General features: G+C 46.2%; 1 protein-coding gene and 1 long non-coding RNA gene across 9 annotated transcripts in view; one reads left to right on the top strand and one right to left on the bottom strand.

The window, feature by feature from the left end:
• Positions 1 to 447: 447 nt before the first annotated feature.
• Positions 448 to 23,316, bottom strand: part of CDK8 (cyclin dependent kinase 8) — a 68,779-nt gene continuing 45,910 nt past the window's right edge. For 3 of the 8 annotated variants that reach the window (XM_084761799.1, XM_084761794.1, XM_084761798.1), the window contains 9 exons: positions 18,291 to 18,348; positions 16,230 to 16,361; positions 9,730 to 9,873; positions 7,431 to 7,500; positions 6,366 to 6,438; positions 4,241 to 4,338; positions 3,173 to 3,251; positions 2,914 to 3,072; positions 448 to 1,710 (listed from right to left, as the gene is read on the bottom strand). In XM_084761799.1, the coding sequence (XP_084617925.1) occupies positions 1,585 to 1,710; positions 2,914 to 3,072; positions 3,173 to 3,251; positions 4,241 to 4,338; positions 6,366 to 6,438; positions 7,431 to 7,500; positions 9,730 to 9,873; positions 16,230 to 16,361; positions 18,291 to 18,348 (939 nt within the window). In that variant the 3' untranslated portion in view covers positions 448 to 1,584. Of the gene's footprint in view, positions 1,711 to 2,913; positions 3,073 to 3,172; positions 3,252 to 4,240; positions 4,339 to 6,365; positions 6,439 to 7,430; positions 7,501 to 9,729; positions 9,874 to 16,229; positions 16,362 to 18,290; positions 18,349 to 20,291; positions 20,439 to 23,316 lie in introns of those variants that run through there. The other 5 variants (XM_084761801.1, XM_084761796.1, XM_084761797.1 and 2 more) reach the window with 5 other exon arrangements.
• LOC311586042 lies at positions 9,880 to 14,980 on the top strand. Its single transcript, XR_014775448.1, has 2 exons — positions 9,880 to 14,764; positions 14,819 to 14,980. It is a non-coding gene; the product is annotated as an uncharacterized lncRNA (long non-coding RNA).

Below are 23,316 nucleotides of genomic sequence, written 5' to 3'. Positions count from 1 at the left end.
CAGAAGCCGAGCCACAAGCACTTATGCTGTGTGAGTGAACTGAGAAGGCGGCAAAGCGCCACTCCTAGCAATGCCCGGCTCTTACAGCCAGGCCTGTCAGCGCTGGGACACCTCAGTTCCTGAAGTGCTCTAAGATATCTCTACAGGGGTGGATTCAGATTTTGAGGAAAGACCTCTTAGCTCTAAAAAGTCTCTCTTCTTGAGATAAGAACGAAGGGTAGTGGGCTGGAACAGGGTCACCTGCAGAGCTGCCTGTCCTGTCTCCCTGTATGAGCAGCCTAAACAGCCTGACCAGAGTCCACACCTCAGCCGAAGTCACCAGCCCACAACACAGCCAGGACACAAATGTCACCAAATAAATGACTGAAGAGAGTTAAGCAGAGACACCTTTTAAAATGACAATAAAAGTCCATTGGTAAGTTTGAAAAATATAGCTGACTCCATACATTGATTTATGAAAAATAAATTTATTACATAACACCTTGTTTTTAACAATGTTCAATTTTTTTTATTCAGAATACTTGTGTCATTCATGTAAAATAGTTTGATACAGTACGTTGTATGTTATAGCTTTTTATTTTCCCCTCAAAAACTCTAAGGCTTTCCTACTCCTTCTCCTTTGCTGAAGTAAGGGCACCCTAAAAAATGTGCGAACAACTTTTTAAAAAGAAAGTTAACTGAACAAAATTTTAATAGCACTACACTAACCAGCTTTAAAATGAGGACAAAAGAATGTGAACGGGTGCCGTGCCTTTTTAAGGAGGTTACCTCTCGTGCTTTTTTCATCTGAAAGCATGCTCACAAATCAGCAACACCAATGAGAAAAATAAAACACTGTCTGTGACAATCATTTTTAGTTTGTTTGCTGAACCAAACAGGTTTATATCAATGACAACATATTTAATTACTATCAAATAGCAGCTTTAAGACCAGTCAAGTCATAGGTTGAAAATAAAAACAAACCTCTAAGTTGGAAATTAATCTTTGGGAGTTCTGAGACCTGTCAGTAGAAACTACGTGGTTCTTTTGTACTTTCAAAACAATCCAAGCAGTACTCTTGGTCATAAAACACTGATTTATGCAGAAGATGAATCAACCCACTGGTAAGACACTAAAAAGAAAGATGTACCAAAATAACCTTTGAACCTCTGTTATTCTGTTAACATGATCTGTGTTTCAAGTACCAGTTAAACCTTGCGTCTGTGTGTACTATTGGTCAGATAACGCTGTTACACTCAGTCACCACACACGAGGACAATGCTCGCCCTAGCACATTTTCACAGCTTCAACTGCTACAGACTGTCACTGAAAACTATGCTTGGTCAGTCTGAACCATGTCAAGTAAACTATGGAAGTAGCAAGCCCACAACACAACTGTGCTAGCACTTTCAAGTCTAACTCCAAACTTAGGTACAACCTGGCAGCTACCACCCCAACTGTGACCACTGGTGGAACTCGGCTACTGGACGTTGTTGTGAAGATGTGGTTGTACAGTACATTCTCGTGGCCCACACCAGGTTCCCGCAGGGTGCCGCAGCCAGCCCTGCAGCATGAGCAACAGTGCACTGACAGACTCCACACAGCTCAGTACCGATGTGTCTGATGGGAGTACTGTGGAGGCTGCTGGGAGGTAGCTGAGTATCCCATGCTGCTCTGGGGCTGTGATGTGCTTGGTCCAGGGTTGGGATAAGCAGCATGTGGATTGGAACGCTGGAAAGAAGACGAGGGACAAACGTAATTTAGAAGCATCTGGAAGTAGCTTGGCTCCATGTCAGCAAGGCTGACAGGACTGAAGTGTTGTTCCAAAGAAGTAAAAGATGTAGAAGTTTCTGCAAGGTACTAGTTTTAGAATTAGATAATAAAAACAAACAGTAACAAACCCCACAACTGGCACATACAAAATAAAACAGACCCAGAGCAAACCAAGCCCCCAAGCCTTCCAACATTAGCTTCCCTTTAGGAAGGTCAGAAATGCGGCATAAAAGGCGCTATTTACATGCTGGGGAGACATTATCCTGTTTTCTGACATGAGCACAAGGACCTTAGTGTGGACATCCAGAATGCATGTAAAAGCTGCCCGGCCCGGTGGCTATCTGTAATGCCAGCACTTGGGAGAAGAGGTGGGCTCTCCAGGGGAAGCTGGCTGGCTAGACTAGCTAACATCTGCAAGCTCCAGGCTCAGTATGAGACAGTGCCTCAGCAAATAAAAGAAGAAATAATTCAAGGAAGACACCTAATATAAACTTAGGGTGCACATGCGCGCGCACGCGCACACATACATACACACACACATCCCTACCTATAAACACATATACAAATACATATAAGCACAAAAGCCAGGAAAGAGTTAAGTCCTTACTGAGCTGCACCGCACCACATAAGGGCATTTACTGCTCTGTCGAGGACACCAAGAATGTCAATGCTGATGACAACAAAACAGAAACACTCAACGCTGACTGTGTGGTGCTTCCACAGGAGGCACCATGCTCAGAGCAGTCGAGAGGAGACGGGATCTTTTTGTGTACTTTATACAGAAATGAGGTCTCTCACTTGAAGCCAGAGCTCAGTGACTTGATAGGGTCCTGTCTATGCCTTTGAAACGATTGGATCAGGAACAGATGGGTCACCAAGCCACCAAGCACTTACATGGGTGCTGGGGTCTGAATGCTCCTGTTGGGGCTTCGCAGGCGGCGTTGTGCTCCAGCTCCTGCAGATGCTGTTACGCGCCCCAGGTCTCAAGTTACTGGTGGCCAAGCTTGGACTTTACTCCAAATCAGTCCAGAAACCTGATCCCTCCCAACTCTTCCCTGGCTGTAACAGTCCAAGCCGCCACATCTTTCCAGGCCTACCACACTTTGCAGCAGACCCTTTAGAGCCCCAGAACAGCAGCTAAGCGTGCAAGCACAGCAGTACCTGATAGTCAGAGGTCATGATGAGTCCACCTGAGGTAGTGGTAGGAGGGACGACGCGCACTTTCTTCAAGGGGGGGCCCTGTGCGTGGCCACTGTCCTGGTTCCCAGGGTGGCCGGTTCCATTCGTGTGGTTATTGCCCTGCTGCTGCTGCTGGTTCTTCTCAATTGGTTAAACAGAAAGCACAGTTCAACTCAGAAGGAGATCAAGAGCCGCGTCCCCGAGAGCTGGCACCGGCCCTACCGACTGTTTCAATACTTACTTTGTCTCCTTTGTCATCAGGTTCTTCTTCTGTTAAAAATTCTCGTTTGGGGTAAGGGATCTGACAACCGGCAAAAACACTATTCACAAGAGAGAAGAAGAGAGAGGTCTCACATGCTGCCTGGAATTCCCAGTGCTCACTTAGGTGGCTCACTCTCACTCTCTAAGAAGACTGGGCTTTGTCTCCATAGTTGCAGAGATATGAGCTTCTTTCTGCAAGTCTAATGCAAAAACTCTTTCAACCAGTGACCCTGCAACAAGTGTCAGAGGCCTTCACTATGCAGCCATAACTCACCCTCACCCAATGGGCAGCTCTCACTGTGTAAACATAACCCACCCTCACCCAATGGGCAGCTCTCACTATGCAGCCATAACCCACCCTCACCCAATGGGCAGCTCTCACTATGCAGCCATAACTCACCCTCACCCAATGGGCAGCTCTCACTGTGCAAACATAACCCACCCTCACCCAATGGGCAGCTCTCACTGTGTAAACATAACCCACCCTCACCCAATGGGCAGCTCTCACTATGCAGCCATAACCCACCCTCACCCAATGGGCAGCTCTCACTGTGCAAACATAACCCACCCTCACCCAATGGGCAGCTCTCACTATGCAGCCATAACCCACCCTCACCCAATGGGCAGCTCTCACTGTGTAACCATAACCCACCCTCACCCAATGGGCAGCTCTCACTGTGCAAACATAACCCACCCTCACCCAATGGGCAGCTCTCACTGTGCAACTAAAGTATCTACCACTGTTCAGTGCTTTCTCTTTCCTTTGGCAGCTAGGATAAAGATGGTAAAGAGAACACAGTTATTCACGACTGCAGGAGCCGGGTGAGTAGAAGGAGCCAGAGCAGAGTGAACCTACACTGAGCCCTGGACTACTGCTGAAGTCAATCAGTCTCAGCAGTGCTTCTTAATCACACGATCCAGATGACACACTAAAGCAGCAGACATCAGTTTCTTGAGGTCCCTCAGGCACCTCTTGGTAGTGTGACAAGCGAGAGCAAGTGTATGTAAAGATGCCAATACTCAGGAAGCCAGCAAAGCCACCACTTACTCTGACGTGGGAAGTGGGTCTTCTAGGAAGTAGGGGTCCTGCATGGCCTGCTCTGAGGTAATTCGCTTTATTGGGTCCATAGTGAGCAACTTCTGAAGCTGAAATCACAAGTCACAGAACATCAGGGCATGCTCCCACAGAAACGTTAGCGCACTGTGCTTCTAAACCAACACTACAATGTGAATGGCATTCATTCTCCCAAATTAACAGCAACAAGCCCTGTTTAGTAATGCAGTAGCATACACGACACTGGTTTCAGTATCATCTTATGGTGGCTGCACTACGTCGCCTGGCCCTCCCCAGGGCCTATCCCTTTATTATCCACACAATGTAAAATGACTATACTTGCATTTTCTTTTATTTTTTTCTTCCCTCTCCGGCCCCACCCACCCACCCCCGTGTGTGTGTGTGTGTGTGTGTGTGTGTGTGTGTGTGTGTGTGTGTGTGTGTGTGTGCGCGCGCGCGCGCGCCCCCGTGTTTGAGACAGGGTTTCTCTGTGTAGCCTTGGCTGTCCTGGACTCACTTTGTAGACCAGGCTGGCCTCAAACTCACAGAGCTTCCTCTGCCTCTGCCTCTGCCTCCTGAGTGCTGGGATTAAGGGCATGAGTCACCACTGCCCCACAGGTATGATTGTTTCTAATGTGATGTAAGAGATCCCTGAACAACAGCCTTGGTGTAAAGCACAACTGTTGAAAGGCTGAGAGCTGAGCCCTGCTCCCACAATCTGACAGAAAGCTGATCCCTCTTCCCATAGCCTGACAGAGAGCTGAGCCCTCCTCCCAGAGCTGGACAGAGAGCTGAGCCCTGCTCCCATAGCCTGACAGGCAGGGAGCTGAGCCCTGCTCCCACAGCCTGACAGATGGATGTGAACAGAAATCTACGGACTGCTGTTTCCAACAAGTTCCCAGTTGGTGTCTGTGTTGCTGGACTGGGTTGGTTTGAAAAGTAATAAACTAATAAACACAGAAATTTGGGGGTGATGACTAATAGAGGATAAGAGTCCATACAAATATCTTTAAAATGCAGGAATAGTAAGTTTCATTTAATTTAATGACTTTTCATCATTTAAGAGGAAGTATCTTGGGGGAGGGGGGATTCTTGGATTTTCTCTTTAAGGTAACATTTTCAGTGGGATTAAATCTGAACTTCTAGATAAGAATGTCTGAAATTAGCAATAATTCAGACAGCTCACCCCAATACAATCAGATAGAGGTAAAGTACAGCCTGGAAGTAGAGCACACACAGGACACACATGAGGTCCTGTGGCTAAAGCCCAGAATTATAATAAACCATTTTTAAAAATCAACATAGAAGCTACAAGGATGGTCTCAGGTTCTGCTAGTCTGACTGCAAGGAAGGCCTGGGCCTGGGCAGGCATGGCAATCCCAATACTCCTTCTGCCAGTATTTTATTAGCACCACAAAGTCTTAGATCGTGGAGGATTCAACTTAATGTCCCAATTTGAATCCTGTTGCAAATGCATTTGAATAAATCATTATCATATATTCTCCAGGATGTGGGTACATGGAAGGCTAATCGAGCCTTGCAAACTACCATCCAACAGCAGAGGGTGACAGAGACGCAGACAGGAGAGAAGGCATGAGCAGGAGCTGAGCGCTCTGCCGGGGGCTCGGCTGCATGCAGGGAAGGGGCCTCTCCAGAGGAATTCCCCCGAGACTACACAGGAATACAGTCTAGAAGAGGTGTGGGCCAAGTGAAATGCGTGCTTCCCTAAACGCCCTTTTATATACTGTGAACTTCTGTGAAGACATACACTGAGCAGCATCTCCAGTCACAGTGTCGCCCTGCTGGTGCACTGGCTCTTCTCACGTCCCGCCTGTGTCTGTTTATAGACAACCATGCCATCCCTCCCAAAAGTAGAGGCACACTGTCAGCAACAAGCAGGAGTCACACCAACCATGTAAGTAGATGACAGTACAAGACCAGTGCTACTATTGTTCAGGGGTGTCTGGCATGAATAAGGCTTTGGGGTACATTCCCTGGAAGTGCACGACAGGACCTGACGGGTGGTTCTGGGATGGCAGAGAGCTCTCTTGGTGCTCTTGTGTGACTGTTGGAGAGTCGCCCGAGGGAGCTAGGTGCCTACTGTCTCAGGCTCACTTACCAAGTGGAATGCTTTACTATCAGGTTTAACTTTATGCTTCTCCATATACTTGATAAGGCTGCAGTTGGTGTACCTGAAAGAGAACCACCATGTAACACCCACATTAGAACAGAGCCGAGCAGCGTTCAGCTGGTTCTATACTTCATTCAGTGTCCACACTAGTCTTTGGATGCTGCTGTTTCCTGAGATAGGGTTTCCTGTAGCTCAAGCTGGAGAACTCTAAGTAGCATGACCTTGAACTGCTGACCCTCCTGCTTTCACTGAGTGCAGGGATCACAGGTATGCACCACCACGCCCAGCTAGAATAATGACTTCATTTTTTATTTTCTCTTGAGATAGGGTGTCATGTACCCCCGAGTTGGTCTCAAACTCCCTATGCAGTAGACAGGCACACCAAGCCCAGTGGGGGCTGTGCAAGGTGCTGGGGATCAAACCCAGGGCTTCATGCATGCTAAGTGAGCCACATTCCCAGGCACGCCAGTCACTCCTGAGCGGGCACTGATGATGGAACTCAAGACAATCTCATGAACACGTCCTGGAGAGTATCTTCCCCCATGAATTATTTTAAATAACATTTGTGCCAAAGTAAGGTTAACTCAGCCTTACCAGTAAGGTTCAAATTCACTTGCTCTGTGTGAAAGTACTGGTCTCTGCCTACTCCTGACCTTGTAGCTACGTGAAGTCAAACACTTACTTCTTTCTCATTAAAACTTGCTTTCAATTCTATATACTTTAAATGGGTAGGTAGGCAAGCAGCCAACAGCAAGATTTGTGTTTTTATTTCTTTGGCCGCGGTACCTCCCACTAATGTCTGGCTTCCAGAAAGTAGTAAATATGGAAAGAAATGAGTTGGTTTTCCCTCATCTCCAAATCAGCTGCTAATGAGAGCCACCTCTCTGTCAATGTATTATCTTACAAAATGAGAAAGAACATCCGACAGCATTTACAAGTGAGGAAGCTCTTCAGTGACCGTAGGCGAGTGCTGTGGCATGCTGGACGTTCGATTTTGTTATGACTATTCTGGAAAGGTTACACAACAAACGGTCCATTTTCTTTCCAACTTACGTATTTCTTCTGAAATCTTTCATTAATGTTGAATGTTCGGGCATCTTTTTTATATCTTCCCAATCTTTATCTGTGAAATACATTGATAAATGTTTATGTTGCCTAGGCTCCTAGTCTCACAAATGCTAACAAAGGTTACCTCACTCTGAGGGCTTTCTAAGAGCCTGGCTCAGCTGCAGCTACACCCTGAGCTGTGAGGACAACCCATGGCCTCCCAGCTGGCTCTACACCTACTCAAGTGTTGGCCTACACTTGCTGTTCTGTTCCACTATAACTTGTTCTATCTAAAAGGAAATAGATCACAAATAAATATTTGTAATTAAAGAGTCCTATTTCTACTAGTAAACCCACCTATTTTTCCTCATTCATTAAATGTCTTGGTTCTATCAGCAAGCAGTATCTTTAACTGAGAAATCTATGATCTTTTCTATTCTGGCTCGTTAAATTTCTCTGGACCACAGTCCTTCTTTGACGCTTAAAGCGGCTCCTCCTCCCATTATCAAGGCAAATGGTGGGACAAGGCACAGACACGGGTGTCTTGGCTACTCCTACAATTATTGTTCAGTCATGTGAGCTATGGTGACAGGAACAACAGCTCCAGTTAGTGCAGCAGAAGTGTTGTGGACATGCGCTAGCTAAGCTACTCTGTGAGGCTGTCAGTAGTGTCTGATGTGTGCACAGAGCTGCACCCGGCAGCTGAGGACACTGGCCACATACCTATCTTCCACAGCCATCGACCGGTGAAAACCGAGTGTGCATGTGAGTGTTAAAGCACACCTTTCTCCTCAGCTCCTTACTGTTCTGGTTTCTCTGTTTTGCCCATTTCTCAAGCTCAAAGTCTCAAGGTAAGCATTCAGGGCCTCCTCAGCTGCACGCCTCGGCCCACCCTTACTGTCTTCACAGTTGCGCTCCTGTTACGTGCAGCTGCCCCCTCACGTCAGCTAGCCTACTCTGCTGAAGCACAGACCCTGTCTATGACTCAAGTGTCTATTATGGAGTCTTGCTTCCACTGTTGGCTTTCTTGGTTCTCGTTAACTGAGCATCTGAACTATTAAACCCGTGCCAAGAGTCATCTGGCTGTGCTCCTCATAGCTCCCAGGCCCTGCCATGTCTCCTTCCCATGGGCCTCAGAAACAGTGAAGGAGCTTGGATGTAGGAAGGAAGAAGTAACCCTGTAACCACTCAAACCATGTCTACTTAAGAGGGCAAGTGTGTGTGTGTGTGTGTGTGTGTGTGTGTGTGTGTGTGTGTGTGTGTGTGTGTTTTGAGACAGGGTTTCTCTGTGTAGCCCTGGCTGTCCTAGACATGCTTTGTAGACCTGGCTGGCCTCGAACTCAAGAGATCCACCTGCTGCTGCCTCTGGCATGCTGAAATTAAAGGTGTGTGCCACCACCCCAGCTCCCTGAAAATGTATTTTACTCAAGACAGTAACTGGGTCACAGTAACACCCCAACATGTAATGAGTAAATGAGGTCTTCCCCAACAGCGGGTGCGTCTGTGTGGATGCTCTCCACTTGCCGGTGAGTGACAACCACACAAGGGAAGGTGGGATGCCAAGCCCCATCTACCTCTACCTGTCTAAGCTGTGGTGACCCAGGGAGCAGCCCTAACAGGACCTAACTTCAGTCACGTGCTTGACTGGCCAACAGCATCTGGGTGCTTCCCACACAGTGCCCTATTCTGGAGGCTGGTGAGCCACTGCTCTGTGGTGTAACTGGACCTGGGGTACAGCGGGAGAGATGTTAACTCCACAGAGGGGAACACCCAGACATTTTATCTCTGCTGTAAAGCCCATGGCTATGACTTCCCTCACATCCTGGCTGCTTCAGCAAGACATTAGAAAGTTCTGAGGGGAGAGCGGGAGCGGAGGTGCTGTGACTCCACAGTGTGTGGCTGTGCACAGCGCTCTACATAACCATAATCTTCCGCTCTGTATTCAAGCAGCAGCTATGAAATGTCTGCCACAAAAACCTACTGCTTGTTTTAGTTTACCCTGGCAGGAATCCAGGTAACCCGGCTACCGCAAAGGTCTTATTATCTCAAATACCAAACAACAAAACAAAACGGCAAACCAAAAGGAAACAAGCAAACAAAAGCCTCATCAAATTCGGAAAACTCCTATTTTAATGCTGATATTTGAATTCTGTAAGTTTTGCTGTTTCTGTGATTCTTTGAAAAATGCAAGTCATAAAAATTAAGAATCATGTAATACAGGCTTTCATGAGCCAAAACCACAACCTTTGCAGAGAAGATACCAAACAACAGTGATTGAGAACAAACAACAAAAGCAAGGGTGTACCTGCAGGGAATCCCATTACATTGAATATTCTGTCCAGCTGGTCATGGTGATAAGGATTACTAGTTTTGATGTCCTCTTGTCGACAGTGAAATATTGGTTCTGACGTTAGTAGTTCTGCAAATATACACCCTATAGCCCAAATATCTTTAAAAGAAAAAGAAAAGAAAAACAAAAACAAAAACAGAAGAGAAAACAAAAAGGGAAAAGGAAAGGAAAAAAGAAAAAGGAGGAAAATAAAGTGCTTCTTTCCAAAAGAAAATGCATTTTTACTTTAATGGGGAGTGTTCTTTTTCTGTTTCTCGCACATTAATAACAATCTGCTAAATACCACAGGACACTGTCAGGACGCCCCCACCCACCAGGCTTTCACGCCTATGAAATATCACCCACCCAGTGACTTCATAGAAGCCTTTGTGTATTTTCTGGATCTGGGTGAGTTTTAAATGCTTCAAACTTTAGCATAACTACAGTCTGCGTATGGAACATGGGAACCACAAACAAATGAAACTAAAACAAAACAAACAGAAAATCCATGTAACCCTTGAAACTGGGCATTTGCCAGAATACAGGCACATTTTTCATAATAAATTAATTTTATCTTGCTTATTTACTTGCAAATTTTCAAAGCCTCTTACTGCCACCTATTAACTGCTAATGCTAACCAGAAAGACACGTATTCAAGTTCAATGATTTCTGCTTCAGCAGCAGCATCACTTTTGCAGTTAACTAGAACACAGGAGGTTAAAAACAATCTTCAAAATGAAAGCTAAAAAAATCAGTAACAATTATTTACAGTAGACAAATTGCAAAGTAAATTTCTTTCATTCACAGGACATAGGATCATTTTCATCCATAGCAAGCTTGTACTCAATAGAACTGTTAGCAGAAGCAAGAGGGGCCACCTTTATAATTAGTACAGCACTGTGCACATAGCAGACACTCAACAAGTGGTTTCTGAATGACCTACGCAAAACCTGGGACAAACGTGGAAATCCACAGGACAAATTACAAAAACCATTCTTATAGAGATTACTACTCAGGTATCTGGGAAACTATGGCTTAAGCAGGGAATGTGAAAAAAAAAGTATTAATTATGAGAATTTCTAAACGTCAACACTGATATGTACTTATCACAATTATAATTTTTTATATATTCATACATAAAATTCTCATTGCCTATGTAAATTATCACATTTACTTTTAGAGTGACAAGTTAATCTATTTACATAGAGATTCATAATTTGACAAGACAATCATTTTTTAAACCACATAACTGTTTTCATATCAGAAAACCAAGATGGTCAATACTGTCCATTTTCTTTCTTTTTGTTTTTATTTTTCGAGACAGGGTTTCTCTGTGTAGCCCTGGCTGTCCTGGACTCACTCTGTAGACCAGGCTGGCCTGGAACTCAGAGATCCCCTTGACTTTGCCTCCCAGGTTCTGGGGTTACAGGCGTGCGCAGCCACCACCACCCACTCAGTCAACACTACTACATGGGGATACGTTTCCTCCAGAAACAGGTGAAGGGAGCTATTGTGCTTTAGTATCAGAGGGCGCACAGGAACCCACCATGAGTGAATGTAATCTCTGACCATCTTAACCGCTGCATGGGCAGGCAAGCCAAGGACTTAAACAAATGGGTATCCAAATGCATATTCAAAACTCAACTCACAGGAAACACCCAAGACACTGCAACGATTGTCAGGCTAGCTAAGAACCTGAAGACTGGAGTAGTTTCTCGGGACAGCACGGAAGGCGTTGTCTTTGGAAGGAAAAGCAGAGTGACTGACTGAGCCAGCCCTGGTCACTTACAACTTCCATCTGTCTCTTTGTGAGGACGAACTTTCCACCTTTCACTTTTTATCACAATCTTGATTTAGTCGCCAATCACAAACTCTAGTCAGATAGATGATTTGCTACTCATTCCCTAAAACTTCCTCATTCTTTCCAGAAAGGTCTCTCTTTTCCTTGCTCATATGTTTCAAAATATGTCAAACTCATGCGTGGCCCCTCCCTGCCTGCCTAACTCACTCCTTCCCTGGGGAAAGGCCCCCACGTACTCAGTAGCCGTGTGCAGCTAGCCAGAGGTACAGCTAAACGGGAGGGAAGGACTTGTTAGGCTCTTTGCTCAGCAGAGCTGGTTCTGACGGAAGGAGAAGAGTGTCCTCCTTCTCCCTGCTTTATATATGCCCGCCTCCGTCAGCGGAGGGCGTAAAGCTCTCACGATAGCTCGAGTCAGAGTTCCCTCTCCTTCAGCTTCCTCCCTGCCACCAAGCACTCAAATGTTGGTCTCCTAGATGACACGCTCACTCGGCCATCATTCTCTCTCTGATTTCGTGATTTGGCTTCCACTGCTGTGCAGCTGCACACTGGAATCTTCCTGCAGTGGAGTACGGGGACGGGCTGTTCGCCACCATCTACGCCACATGTTTTTCCTGTGCACCCTCCAGTGTGACACATCTGCCGAGTGTCCGCAGCGCAGCCCCTTCTGAGTGACACTGTGGAGATGGACAAGGTCCTAAGCGTCCAGGGCTGTGACGCTGAGCTCCAGGGCAGGGAAGCTGCTCACACACGGGACTCTCAGCAGGAGCCGGCAAACGCTGTGGGGAATCTGAGCTTTCCAGGCCTTGAAGGCTACCCACAGAGGTAAGGGGCAGCGATGAGACTGTGACGTAGAAACTACAACTGAAGGGTTCCTCTTACACTACCTCACCCATATTTAAAAATACGGAAAATGGCAAGAGCATGACCTCTCAGATCCAAACAAGAGCAAAGAAAACCTTAAGGCAACACGCTGATTGAAACAAAGTGCTTTCCAGAAGGAATGGTGGCCCATAAGGTGTTCACGGACAGGGACCACCACTGCTGAGGAAACGGCACTGGACTTGACTCCGATCATTTGTAACCAAGTCAGTACCCTTGGTGACTTTCTATAATGCCACAGAACGTTTAGGGTTAATGGTGATGTAAGCATATGACTCTGGCTAAATTCTCATTTTCAGAAAAGAACACTGAGGGACTAGGTGGCTTGTCTAACTGAATGTACTCTCCAGGTGTCGCATTATGACCACAGTTCCTGTGTGGGCGACTGCTACGTGCTTTGCTAAAAACTGATGAAGTCAATGTGCAGCTATCTCTATTTTCCTCTCACAGATTATAAACTCTTAGGGACAAAAGTCCAGAACTTGATTTCATATTGAAGTATACACTGTAGCAATCTGTTCGTGGACAGATGAGGCGGAAGAAGAGAGACATACAAGGTTAAAGCTGTGCTCTCCCAAGTCAGAGTGGCTGTAAGCCGGCTGGACTGCAGACTACGAGGAACGGATAGCCTCAGGGCTCAGTGCACAGGCTAAGCTTGGTAGTCGCTTCATTACCCGTATGGTCTGCTAAGACCTTAACAAAGGTAACAATGCTTTGAAATACTAAATCCTTTGATAAGAAGGGATGACTATCATATTAATTGAGAAAAATCACCTTCAATTTGTTTAAGAGTATTTTAAAAATATGTGAATGTGTTTAGGTAACTGTACATAGTCAAAAACAATTAACAGCCTAAATAATTTTTTCAAAAAATTTTTTTCTCCAAGGCCAGGTTTCATTGTGTAGCCCTGGCTGTACTGGAAGTCTCTCTGTACACAGCTGCCTTGAATTCAGAGATCCTCCTGCCTCTGCCTCCTGAGTTGTGCACCAGCACGAACTGGCTCTTCTTCTGATTTGTTTAAAAAGATTTATTTATTACTTATATAGTATTCTGCCCACACATATGCTGCAGGCCAGAAGAGGGCACCAAATCTCATTATAGATGGTTGTGAGCCACCATGTAGTTGCTGGGATTTGAACTTAGGACCTTTGGAAGAACACACAGTGTTCTTAACCTCTGAGCCATTTCTCCAACCCCCCTTCTTCTGATTTTTAAAAAGTTAACATTTTGGAATAATTTTAGATTTATCCAAGACTCAGAGAGAGATTTTTTTTTTTATATCTGACTTATTGCTTTTCTATGAAATAAAATGTGCTCTCAAAGAAGGTAAGAACATCAGTGAACATAAAGCTTCTGCCAAGAAGCAAGCCTTGGTGGATTCAAGATTAGCTCAGAATGACAGCGAGCATCTTCCCTTTTCCAGCAGGAGATATGAGCAAAGCCTTAGCAAATAGAAACACACAGCTTTAGACAGACAGGTTCACCTGTCAACAGAGACTAGGTGCTAGCCGGCTGTGGTGAGCAACAGTGAGTGAGTTCTGTCTGGAGGAGTCCAGATACCACTTGGGGCACTGCAGACAAGGTGAGGCTGTGATGGGAGTAAGGGAGAAGGTTACCACAGACTGCGTGACCCAGGAAGCTCTCAGTGAGGAGACAGTATTTTGACTAAAGTCTGAATGCAAAGGAGAGAGTGGTGATGTAAAGATGTGTTCTACACAGATTGCGGCAAACACTTCAGGTCCATGGAAGGCAGATGAAACAGTGCAAAAAAGACCTGTGTCTACAGATGGTGCCTGAGCAGCAGGATGCCCTGTAGCGCTGTGTGGAGGTGTCAACCTGGGAAGGCCTGCTGTTTCGACAGCTCGCTGGCCTTTCTCCTTGTGCCCACCAGTGCCTCAGCTGTCTGATATCCAGCAACCGGGCCAAAAGCCAGGCCTCAGAACAGATTCACTCATCCAGGCATCTGTCCTCCCTGGGGATGACAGTGAGAGAGTTTCAAAGTACATCACCAACCTACATACCCGACAGCCCCACACAGAGTTCCTAGATGGCTTGCCACCTAAGTAACTAAGGGGCACCTGCAACACAGGTGAGAAATGAAGACACAGTGCAAAACAGAGCCTAGAGGGAAAACGTAGGTTCTTTCCTCAGGCTGCCAGGGAGATGGCTGCCATTCAGTCTGAGCATGCTTACTAAGAGCAGCCCACAGACTGCTGGGAGAAACTGGCAAGAGGAAGCTCCCTTGCTACTACAAGAACACTTGCCTACGTGTCAAGATGCCCAAACGGCCACGGAGGGCACCTACAGACAAGAAAGGTCAGGGTGCCTAGGTCACACTCTCCACGGAGGGCACCTACACAGACAAGAAAGGTCAGGGTGCCTAGGTCACGCTCTCCACCCGAGGGTAGATCCTGTCACGGGTGCCTCAAGAACATGTCGGCACCTGCAGTCTGTCCCTCGTCTGTCCGTGAGCTCCCCCGAAATGGACATGCAGACAGGCAAGACAGTGAGCTGCAGGGTGTGCAAGGCTTCAGGGCTCCTGGCACTCAGGAGATGCTCTGGAAGCTCTGAAAGTAGCACTTGATACCGCAGAGGCCATGGCTGGACAAGAAGCTCCCGTGGAAGCCAGGAAAGTGCCAGAAACAGCAGCACATGGAGAACACCAAGAGGCCCAGCACCACTCAGAGGCCCAAGAGCACACTCAGGAAGACAGCAACAGGATACGTCAAGGGGAAGCCAAAGGACCACATACCTTAAGAATTGTGATGAGTGTCCAGAAAACCGTGTAAAATGTAGATGTGAGAAATGGCATTTGTTCTCAGAAAGGGACAGCCCTAGGTAGCCCACAGTAGCCTGAGAAGACTGGCCTGCGTCTGCACTAGCCACACTGCTACCTAAAGGCAGAGATGACTTACCAGAGCACAGCTTGACACCTACACTCTAAACCACCAAAAGAATAAGATCTTTTCCAGAAATACTACAAAGTAGACAAATCACCTCCAAGATGCTCTTCCAAAGAAAGCCACAGGAGGAGAAAATAAGAGATATAATCATGAGATGCAGAAAGCACAGCAGCCTAGAACAGTAAAAAAGGAAAATGACAGGGGGTGGGTGTGGATGTAGAGCAGGCCTGGGTTACACACATCACAGAAGTGGCTGCAAGCCGCCCGTAAACAGAGCAAGTCAAAGGTTGTCAGTATGAAAGGAGGGCAAAGCACACCAAGCAGAGAAGTGCTTTACAGCAGCACTCAGCCAGTGAGACAAGGCAGCCATGGGAAGGAGCAGGTAAGGGTAAGGGAGGTGGGGGGGTACGTGCGTGCGTGCGTGCGTGCGTGCGTGCGTGCGTGCGTGCCTGCGTTTGTGTGTGCTGGCAGCCGGCAGAGGACCTGAGAAGGATGTCCGTGCTGTGACCCTGCTGACAGGGCTGCCACTGGAACAGGAGGAAGCAAGACTACCTCACTCCTAACCCTGACAAAGCTCTGACTCCCTAACTCTAGAAGTCAGCATTTCTTTTGGTGGCAGCAAGAACATTTGTATGAAGTTCCAGAACTTAAAATTTTTAGTTTTCTCTTTTGATATGAAATTAATGTTTTTACTCTAAACATTCTGAAACTCTTTTGTAAAGAAACACGTGCAATTCCATGCTCTTGGGTGCTAATGTGTACATATGGGTGCTGGAATTCTGGGATTTTATTTTCATAATTTGCTCTATTACTTGATTTAAACATGTACAAAAATAAGTCCCTTTCATGGAAAGAGTTTTAAAGTTCTGTAACTTTAATCAGCCCTACTCACCAATTGCTTTGGTATAATGTCGTGCTCCGAGGAGTAATTCTGGAGCTCGGTACCAGAATGTTACAACCACTGGATCCAAATCTGCTAAAGGCTTCAAAGGTGAATTAAATAATCGGGCAAAGCCCATGTCCGCTGTAAAAACAACAACAGAAGCACGTAAGTGGACAGACAGGCCGGATTTACATGTCCCTCACTTGCCAGTGCTACTGATCAAGCGTGTGTGCAGGTGTGAGGCAGCGCGAACGCGGAGAAGCTGGAAGTCAGGCCTTCAGAAGAAACTGTCACTCATGATGGGCTGTGTCTCCAGGTCTCAGGGTGAGGTGCTCCTCTGGCTGACTTCTCTGGGGTCAGGATAGGTTTGGACACCACGCTAGACTTCAGCACTCAGGCACTGCAGGGTGGGGCTTCCCATAATCAGCATCCACAAGCCTGCTCACTGCTGCCATCAGAGCTAACCCCACAGACTTAATACTATCTTCCTTATTTATTTGGCCAGAGTTTCACTAACCTAAAAACTCATGGCACTTTATAAGTTGGAAAAGGCTATTTTCCAGTCTTGTGCTTCTTCACAAGACAGAGGTTAAAAAAAAAAAAAAAAAGAAGAAAAATCACAAACCCAAGACAGCACTGAAGAGACTGACACCATGCTATAAACTACTTGGGTGTGGACTTTGCCCTGCTACTCTGTATGGCATCACATGCAGGGTCACTACACACAAAGGATGACCCAAATCTACCACCCACTGGGAGGGGTCAGGATCCATGGCCATCTGGGTAAGTGTAGCTCTAGTCTAACATTTTTCATGAGGTAGATTCTCCTTTAATTGACTTAATTATAGAGGGGAAAAGCCCAAATTCTGTCAAAGAATAAAAACTTTGAATGAGATTATCAAGTCCTTCCTTGCAGTGTGAATGCCTGCGGTGTGGTACCACTGCACGGCTAGACACAAGTGCAGCTCTAAAGAGAGCAAGAGGTGCTGTGCAATTCTTCTTAACCACGACATACTTGAAAATGCTGTGGCTAGGCCTGGCCTCATCTGCATGCCCTGAGCTGGCATCTGAGTCTGACAAGATCCATTCAGAAGCTCACCTAAGCCTACAAGCATCCGGGAGCCCCAAGATGAGCACTGACAAGGTCCGACTCAAGGACAGCCAACGGCTCAGAGTTCAAAGTGCATTACATGATCTCTCAACTAAGACTTTGCAGCAGTCTGTGCAATGAAAGAGCACTTAAAATGCTTATAAAAATGGAAAGTAAGCTTTGGGGGACTCATAAAGGACAACTGGGGGAGAAGAAGAGTTTCCCTGGGCTGGTGAGGCGGCACACAGCCACAGGTGCCTGCGCTTCAGCGGCTCTCAAGCTGCGGGGTGCAAGCCCTTTCACAGCGTCACCTAAGACCACTGGAAAACACAGGTATTTACATTGCAATTCACAACAGTAGCAAAATTACAGTTATGAAGTAGCAATGAAAGTAATTTTATGCATGCAGGTCACCATAGCATGAGAAACTGTATTAAAGGGTCACAGGGTTAGGAAGGCTAAGAACCACTGCTCTACTTATTGTCAAACATTGCAAGAGCAACTATTGTTAAATATGTTCTGTGTTCTTACAATTCTGTATCTTAATTACACTAATTTATAAACTAGCTACATGTCTTCTAGTTCCATCCCAAACAAAGTAAATATAAGTGACAAACACTGCACTGCTTAGCAAAATGACAAGGAAAGAAGCAACCAGTTAGGATAAACGTAGGCGTCCTTACAGACCCTGGAAAGGCCTGATGCAGAGGCAGCCCCGCACACTGAGCCTCAGTGCCACGAGTGCCTTAGCCCTCAGGCCAGGCCAGGGACAGGCCTGCACCTCGGCGCCCCTGCAGGTCAGCTCCTTGGCTGTTCGGGGTTGGAGGAAGCCTGTGTGGCTGCCTGAGAGCTGGGAGAAGGTTCCCCTTTGATGTCCATGACTATGAGTCTGTGCATATTGATACAGCAAACAGTGATACGGTTGCCGACAGCAATTTAAGAAGTATACTGAACTGTGACTTATCAAAGATGCAACATACCAATTTTTACTCTTCCTCGCTCAGGACCTTCACCCATAACTAAAATATTAGCAGGTTTCTGTGGAAACAAAAAAGTTTTTTTCAATAGGCAGTAGTACTTTTCCTTTAAACAGACAAATCTGCTAATAGAACAGAAATCTACTTAAAAATATTTTTCTCAAAAATTAAAGCTAAATGCAAGAAGCCATGGAAGAAACTGCATTTTATACAAGCAAAGCCGCACACTGGCCCTGTGCAGGCAGACAGCGGAGGCTCCTAACAGCAGGTCCTCACTGTGGAGCACTGGCCACTTCCAGTGCTGAGGATCTCTTGAGGCTTTTTTTTTGTTTTGGTTTGGTTTTTTTGTTTTTTTGTTTTTTTGTTTTTCGAGACAGAGTTTCTCTGTGTAGCCCTGGCTGTCCTGGACTCACTTTGTAGACCAGGCTGGCCTTGAACTCACAGCGATCCGCCGGCCTCTGCCTCCCGAGTGCTGGGATTAAAGGCGTGCGCCACCACACCTGGCTTCTCTCTTGAGTTTTTAAAGACAGACTCTCAAGACGAAGGCCTGACTGGCTCGGAACTCACTATGTAGACTTGAACTCCCAGAGATCTGCTGGTCTGTCTTCCCCTTTTTGTTTTGTTTTGCATTTGAGGTCTCACTCTCGTCCTGGCTGGCCTAGAACTTGCCGTGTGCACAGGCTGGCTTTGAACCTGTGGTGACTCTCGCCATGCCCTCCTGAGTGCTGGAATTCTGGCAAGAGCCACCAGATCTGACATGTTTTCAATTGTATACAATATTCTAAGAGCAATGTCCACAGCTCATACAATACAAAGTAGCAAATTCACTACAGGCAAAAATTCACCTGGTACTCTTTTTTTGGAAGTCGTAAGATACACACTTATGTTTAATATAAAGAAATCTAATATGGTCTTTTTCTAAAGTTAGCCCAGTGACATTAATTTTTCATTAAGAGCATTTTCAAGTTCTTTTATTTTTAAATAAAAGGGAAGATAACTTTAACAGGAGATTTTGCCAAAGTGGAACTTCAGTGCTAAACTCTAAAAACCACACCAGGTTGTCACCTACACCCTGTTAAATGTGGCACACAATCTCTTGGAAGAGAGGAAGGAAGGAGCACTTGGCTTCTCCTCGAACCGTATCCTGCTGCCCTTCCACCTACTGACACGGCTTCAGTGGTACCAAGCCGGATGCTGAAGAGAAATGAGACTAGATTAGAGTGCCTCTCTCAAATGTTAGTCTAAACAACTTTAATAATCAAACTAGGGATTCTTATGAAGCTGTTTAAAGTGGTTAAAGCAAGCACTTCACAGGCTTTACAGCCACCACTGCAGATGTTCCAAGGCAGTTCCTGCAGCGGACTGTTCTATTAACATCTGAAGGTTGAAACTGGATTTTTAAGAAACAAAAACTAAAGAAAAACAAAAAGCAAAAAACCAAAGTAGACACTGCTGCTGAAATGGCCAGGCTACGACACCAGGGGTTTTAAATTCCTAGTGTCTAAGACGAGGCCGAAAGCAGATGGCCGGAGGCAGGTGCAGAGCAGACCGACTGCCAACGCTCCGGCCCTTCCTAACGGTGTTTTCAACAGTCTTTGGCGGAGCTCTGCAATCAGCGTGCCTTGCTGTCAACACTGTCACCATCTTTCTTGTTACCCAACAAAGAAATTCTGAGACTTTCTACACTACCACACTCTTGCCCTGGGCAGCTGGTGAAGTGAAGCCAACGACATTTCTTGTGAGTTGTGTGCTCGATGTTGCCCAGGGGCTGGGCCGCTTTCCCCCCTTGCAGCAATCGACCCACCCTGTGTAGGTCTGTGTGCAGCGAGGCAGTGGCTCCATTCAGTGAGGGAAGGCCATCTCTAGACCACTGCTAGGCGGCCTTTCTAGAAGACAGATATGATTGTCTCTCTGTTGCTGAGATCTTCTCTCGTAGCACAGACACAAGGTTAGGAGAAACAACACGTGATGCTGCAACTGTGACTGGAACCAGGTGTGACTTACTGGTTGTAGACAGGATCTCATGTATCCTGGGCTGTCCTCAAACTCACTGTATAGCGAGGATATTATAACCCTGCCTTCCACCACACCACGTGGGTACGGAACTCAGGACGCTGTGCAAGCCGGGCAAGCATGCTACAAACTGAGTTACATTCCAACCCCAGAACTAGGTTTTTAAAAGGTTTCTGTGAATAAAGATTAGGAGAACGAAAGTGTTAAAGTACCATGAATCATTTCCTCAAAAACTCTTAGATAATTCTGTATTATTGATATTATAACATTCCTGAAGTGGCTGGAGAGATGGCTCTGCAGTTAAGAGCACTAGCCTGCAAGTGGGAAAACTGGGTGTTCCATATACTTTAACTCCACCCCAAGAGGGACAGAGACAGGAGGGTCGCTGGGGCTGGCTGCCTTCTATCTTATCTATCCAGGAGCAAGGCTCAGATTCACCTACACACTCGGCCCCAAAAGGAGAATGACCGACACCTGTCGCCCTCTGTGGCCTCCCTTGAGACCTCATATTGATTCTCTCCTCCCTCCCCCTCTCCACCTCTTACTGCAACTTTCCTCAGCTCCTCCCTGCACAAGGCCTGCCCCTGCGATAGCATACATCACACCTGCGAGCAGGTTTCTCCTATGTGCAGCCTAACTGCCCCCAAGCCTACATGTCCTCTGTTTTCTGGGTAGACTGTGACCTCTCTAATTGCTGTGTCAATCCCTCCCCAAGGGACTTTTCCTGTGTATTATCTGACAAATTTGATATTTCCTTCTTTTGCCCATTGACAGAACTAACAACAAAATATTCTAAATGTAAACAATTCAAACTGTAACATGACAGTTTAAGCTTCCTTTATTGCTCTTCCATCCACAACAAATCCTAGTTTTTTCAAAGACACAAGCAGACTAACTGCTTTGCTTTGATGGAGTTAGAGCATGTCTCTGACCAACCCTGAACAACTGTGTCCCTGTCTTGCAAAAATCACAACTATGCTCCTGTGACTTAAGAGAAACGGAAGACTTCTCCTTAAACACTTTCTTACCCACGCGCACATCGTCAAAGCCACAGGAGGGGGCCCTGGCCCGGCATCAAGCAAAGGGGATGCCTCTTTGGCTTCACACTAAGCTTCCTTTTATTCCTTTTATAAAATAAGTTCTCTCTACTGTGTGGCCCTGGCTTCTTGGAACTTTGTAGACCATGCTGGCCTTGAACTCAAGATCCACCTGCCTCTGCCTCCTAAGTGCCTGGTTAGTTTCTTTTATTCTAAACTTACTGGACTGATCAAGTTTTGAACCCGAGTCTGAGGTCAGCTAGGAATAGTTTGTTTTTTTGGTTTTTTGTTTGTTTGTTTGTTTTTGGCCAAGGTCTGCCTTGGTATTTGTTTGTAGCCAAACTCCTAGAATTAATTTTTTTAAATTAAGATTTTAGTTGATGTGTATGCATTCTCTTGCCTGTATGTATGCACATATCTGGTGCCCATAGGGGTGAGAAGAGAACCTTGCAAACTGGAGTTACACAAGGTTGTGAGTCACTATGTGAGCACTAAGAACCAGCCCCTGGTTCTGTCCAAGAGCAGCAGTGCTCTAAACCACTGAGCCATCTCTCCAGCCCCTAGTATTACAATTTTCTTTACTAGTTTACTCTACCTGTGTGTAATCTGAATCTAATCTTAGGGCTACAGGCCCACTTAACCATCATTTTGGTTTTCCTCCCTTTAGTTAGTCTCCCTTTGTTGCCCAGGCTGACCTTGAACTCCTGACCTCACGGGATTCTTAAGCCTGGCCTTTCAAGTAAAGGTGTGCACCTTGCAGAGTCCGTTATTTTTAAGTGTTGCAGACTCCATTCCAACATGCTCTGTGTGCTGTATGTGTGTACGCAGAGAGGACAGCCGTGTGGTAGGACTAGTCCTGCCGACCCTTCAGGGCTATTAGTACTGAGAAAGCCTCCCGAAGATCTGACAGGTCATTTTACTCCATTACTCAGCGTCATCTTAAGATAACAACAAAGTCTCCAATAAAACTAGTTTCTTCCCTTCCTCTGTGTCGGTAGTAGAATCTAGGAGTTTAGTTCTAACTCCAGGAGCTTACCTCTCAGTCTGAGCAGTACTAGATGAAATCCTCTCTGTGATAAACAGTTTTTCATAGGGTGCTGCGGTCAGCTTGAAAGATGTAGAACTGAAGCTGAAGAGATGGCTCAGCAGTTAAGAGCACTGGCTCCTCCTCCAGAGGTCCTGAGTTCAATTCCCAGCAACCACATGGTGGCTCACAGCCATCCGTAATGTGATCTGATGCCCTCTTTTGGCACACAGGCATAGATGTAGATAGAGCACGCATAAACATAAATAAGTAAATCAAGGAAGGAAGGAAGGGATAAAGGGAAGGAGGGAGGGAGGAGGGGGGAGGGAGGAGGGAGGAAAATGGATGCCGAACTTTGTCGCTGACATTCTGAGGGGGTCCAGATGTCTAAGATGTCTAAGCTATTCCTACATCCTGTCAGCATCTCCCGGTACAGCTAGCTATGCTATCACAGAACTAGCATCACTGCTGGTGGATAATGACAACACTATCGATGGACTATTATTTGAAGCTACAGTACCTTTCTCTTGAAAACACTAAAAACTATTTTTAATGAGAAGAACATGATTTCATTTTATGACTACATGGCTTTTCTGGGTTTTGCTGTGTGCCTCACCTCCCAAGCCCAGACCAGTACTTCCAAGAGCAGACACTTGTGCTGTCAACACACCATGCTTTTCTCACCATCACCGTCCTTGTCCCTGCACCTACGGCACACCTCCAGATCAGAACGCTTTCTATGGATCGTTAGCACATGCCCGCACATGTGTGCGCATGCTCATGCCTGACTCCCTTGCAGGTGAGAAGACTCTAGCTCCCTGGGTGGTGAGTAAAGCTCAGTGGTGGAACATGTGCTTACCAGGTGCAAGGCCATGGGCTTGACCCTCAGCACGACAGCAAGTGAAACCAGACACCAAGAGTGTGGCTAATCCTTCCTAAGGCTACACAGGTAAAG

This window comes from Acomys minous (genome assembly GCF_964271855.1).
Source record: "Acomys minous genome assembly, chromosome: 16".
NCBI lineage: Eukaryota > Metazoa > Chordata > Mammalia > Rodentia > Muridae > Acomys > Acomys minous.
This window is presented reverse-complemented; position numbering and strand designations above follow the sequence as displayed.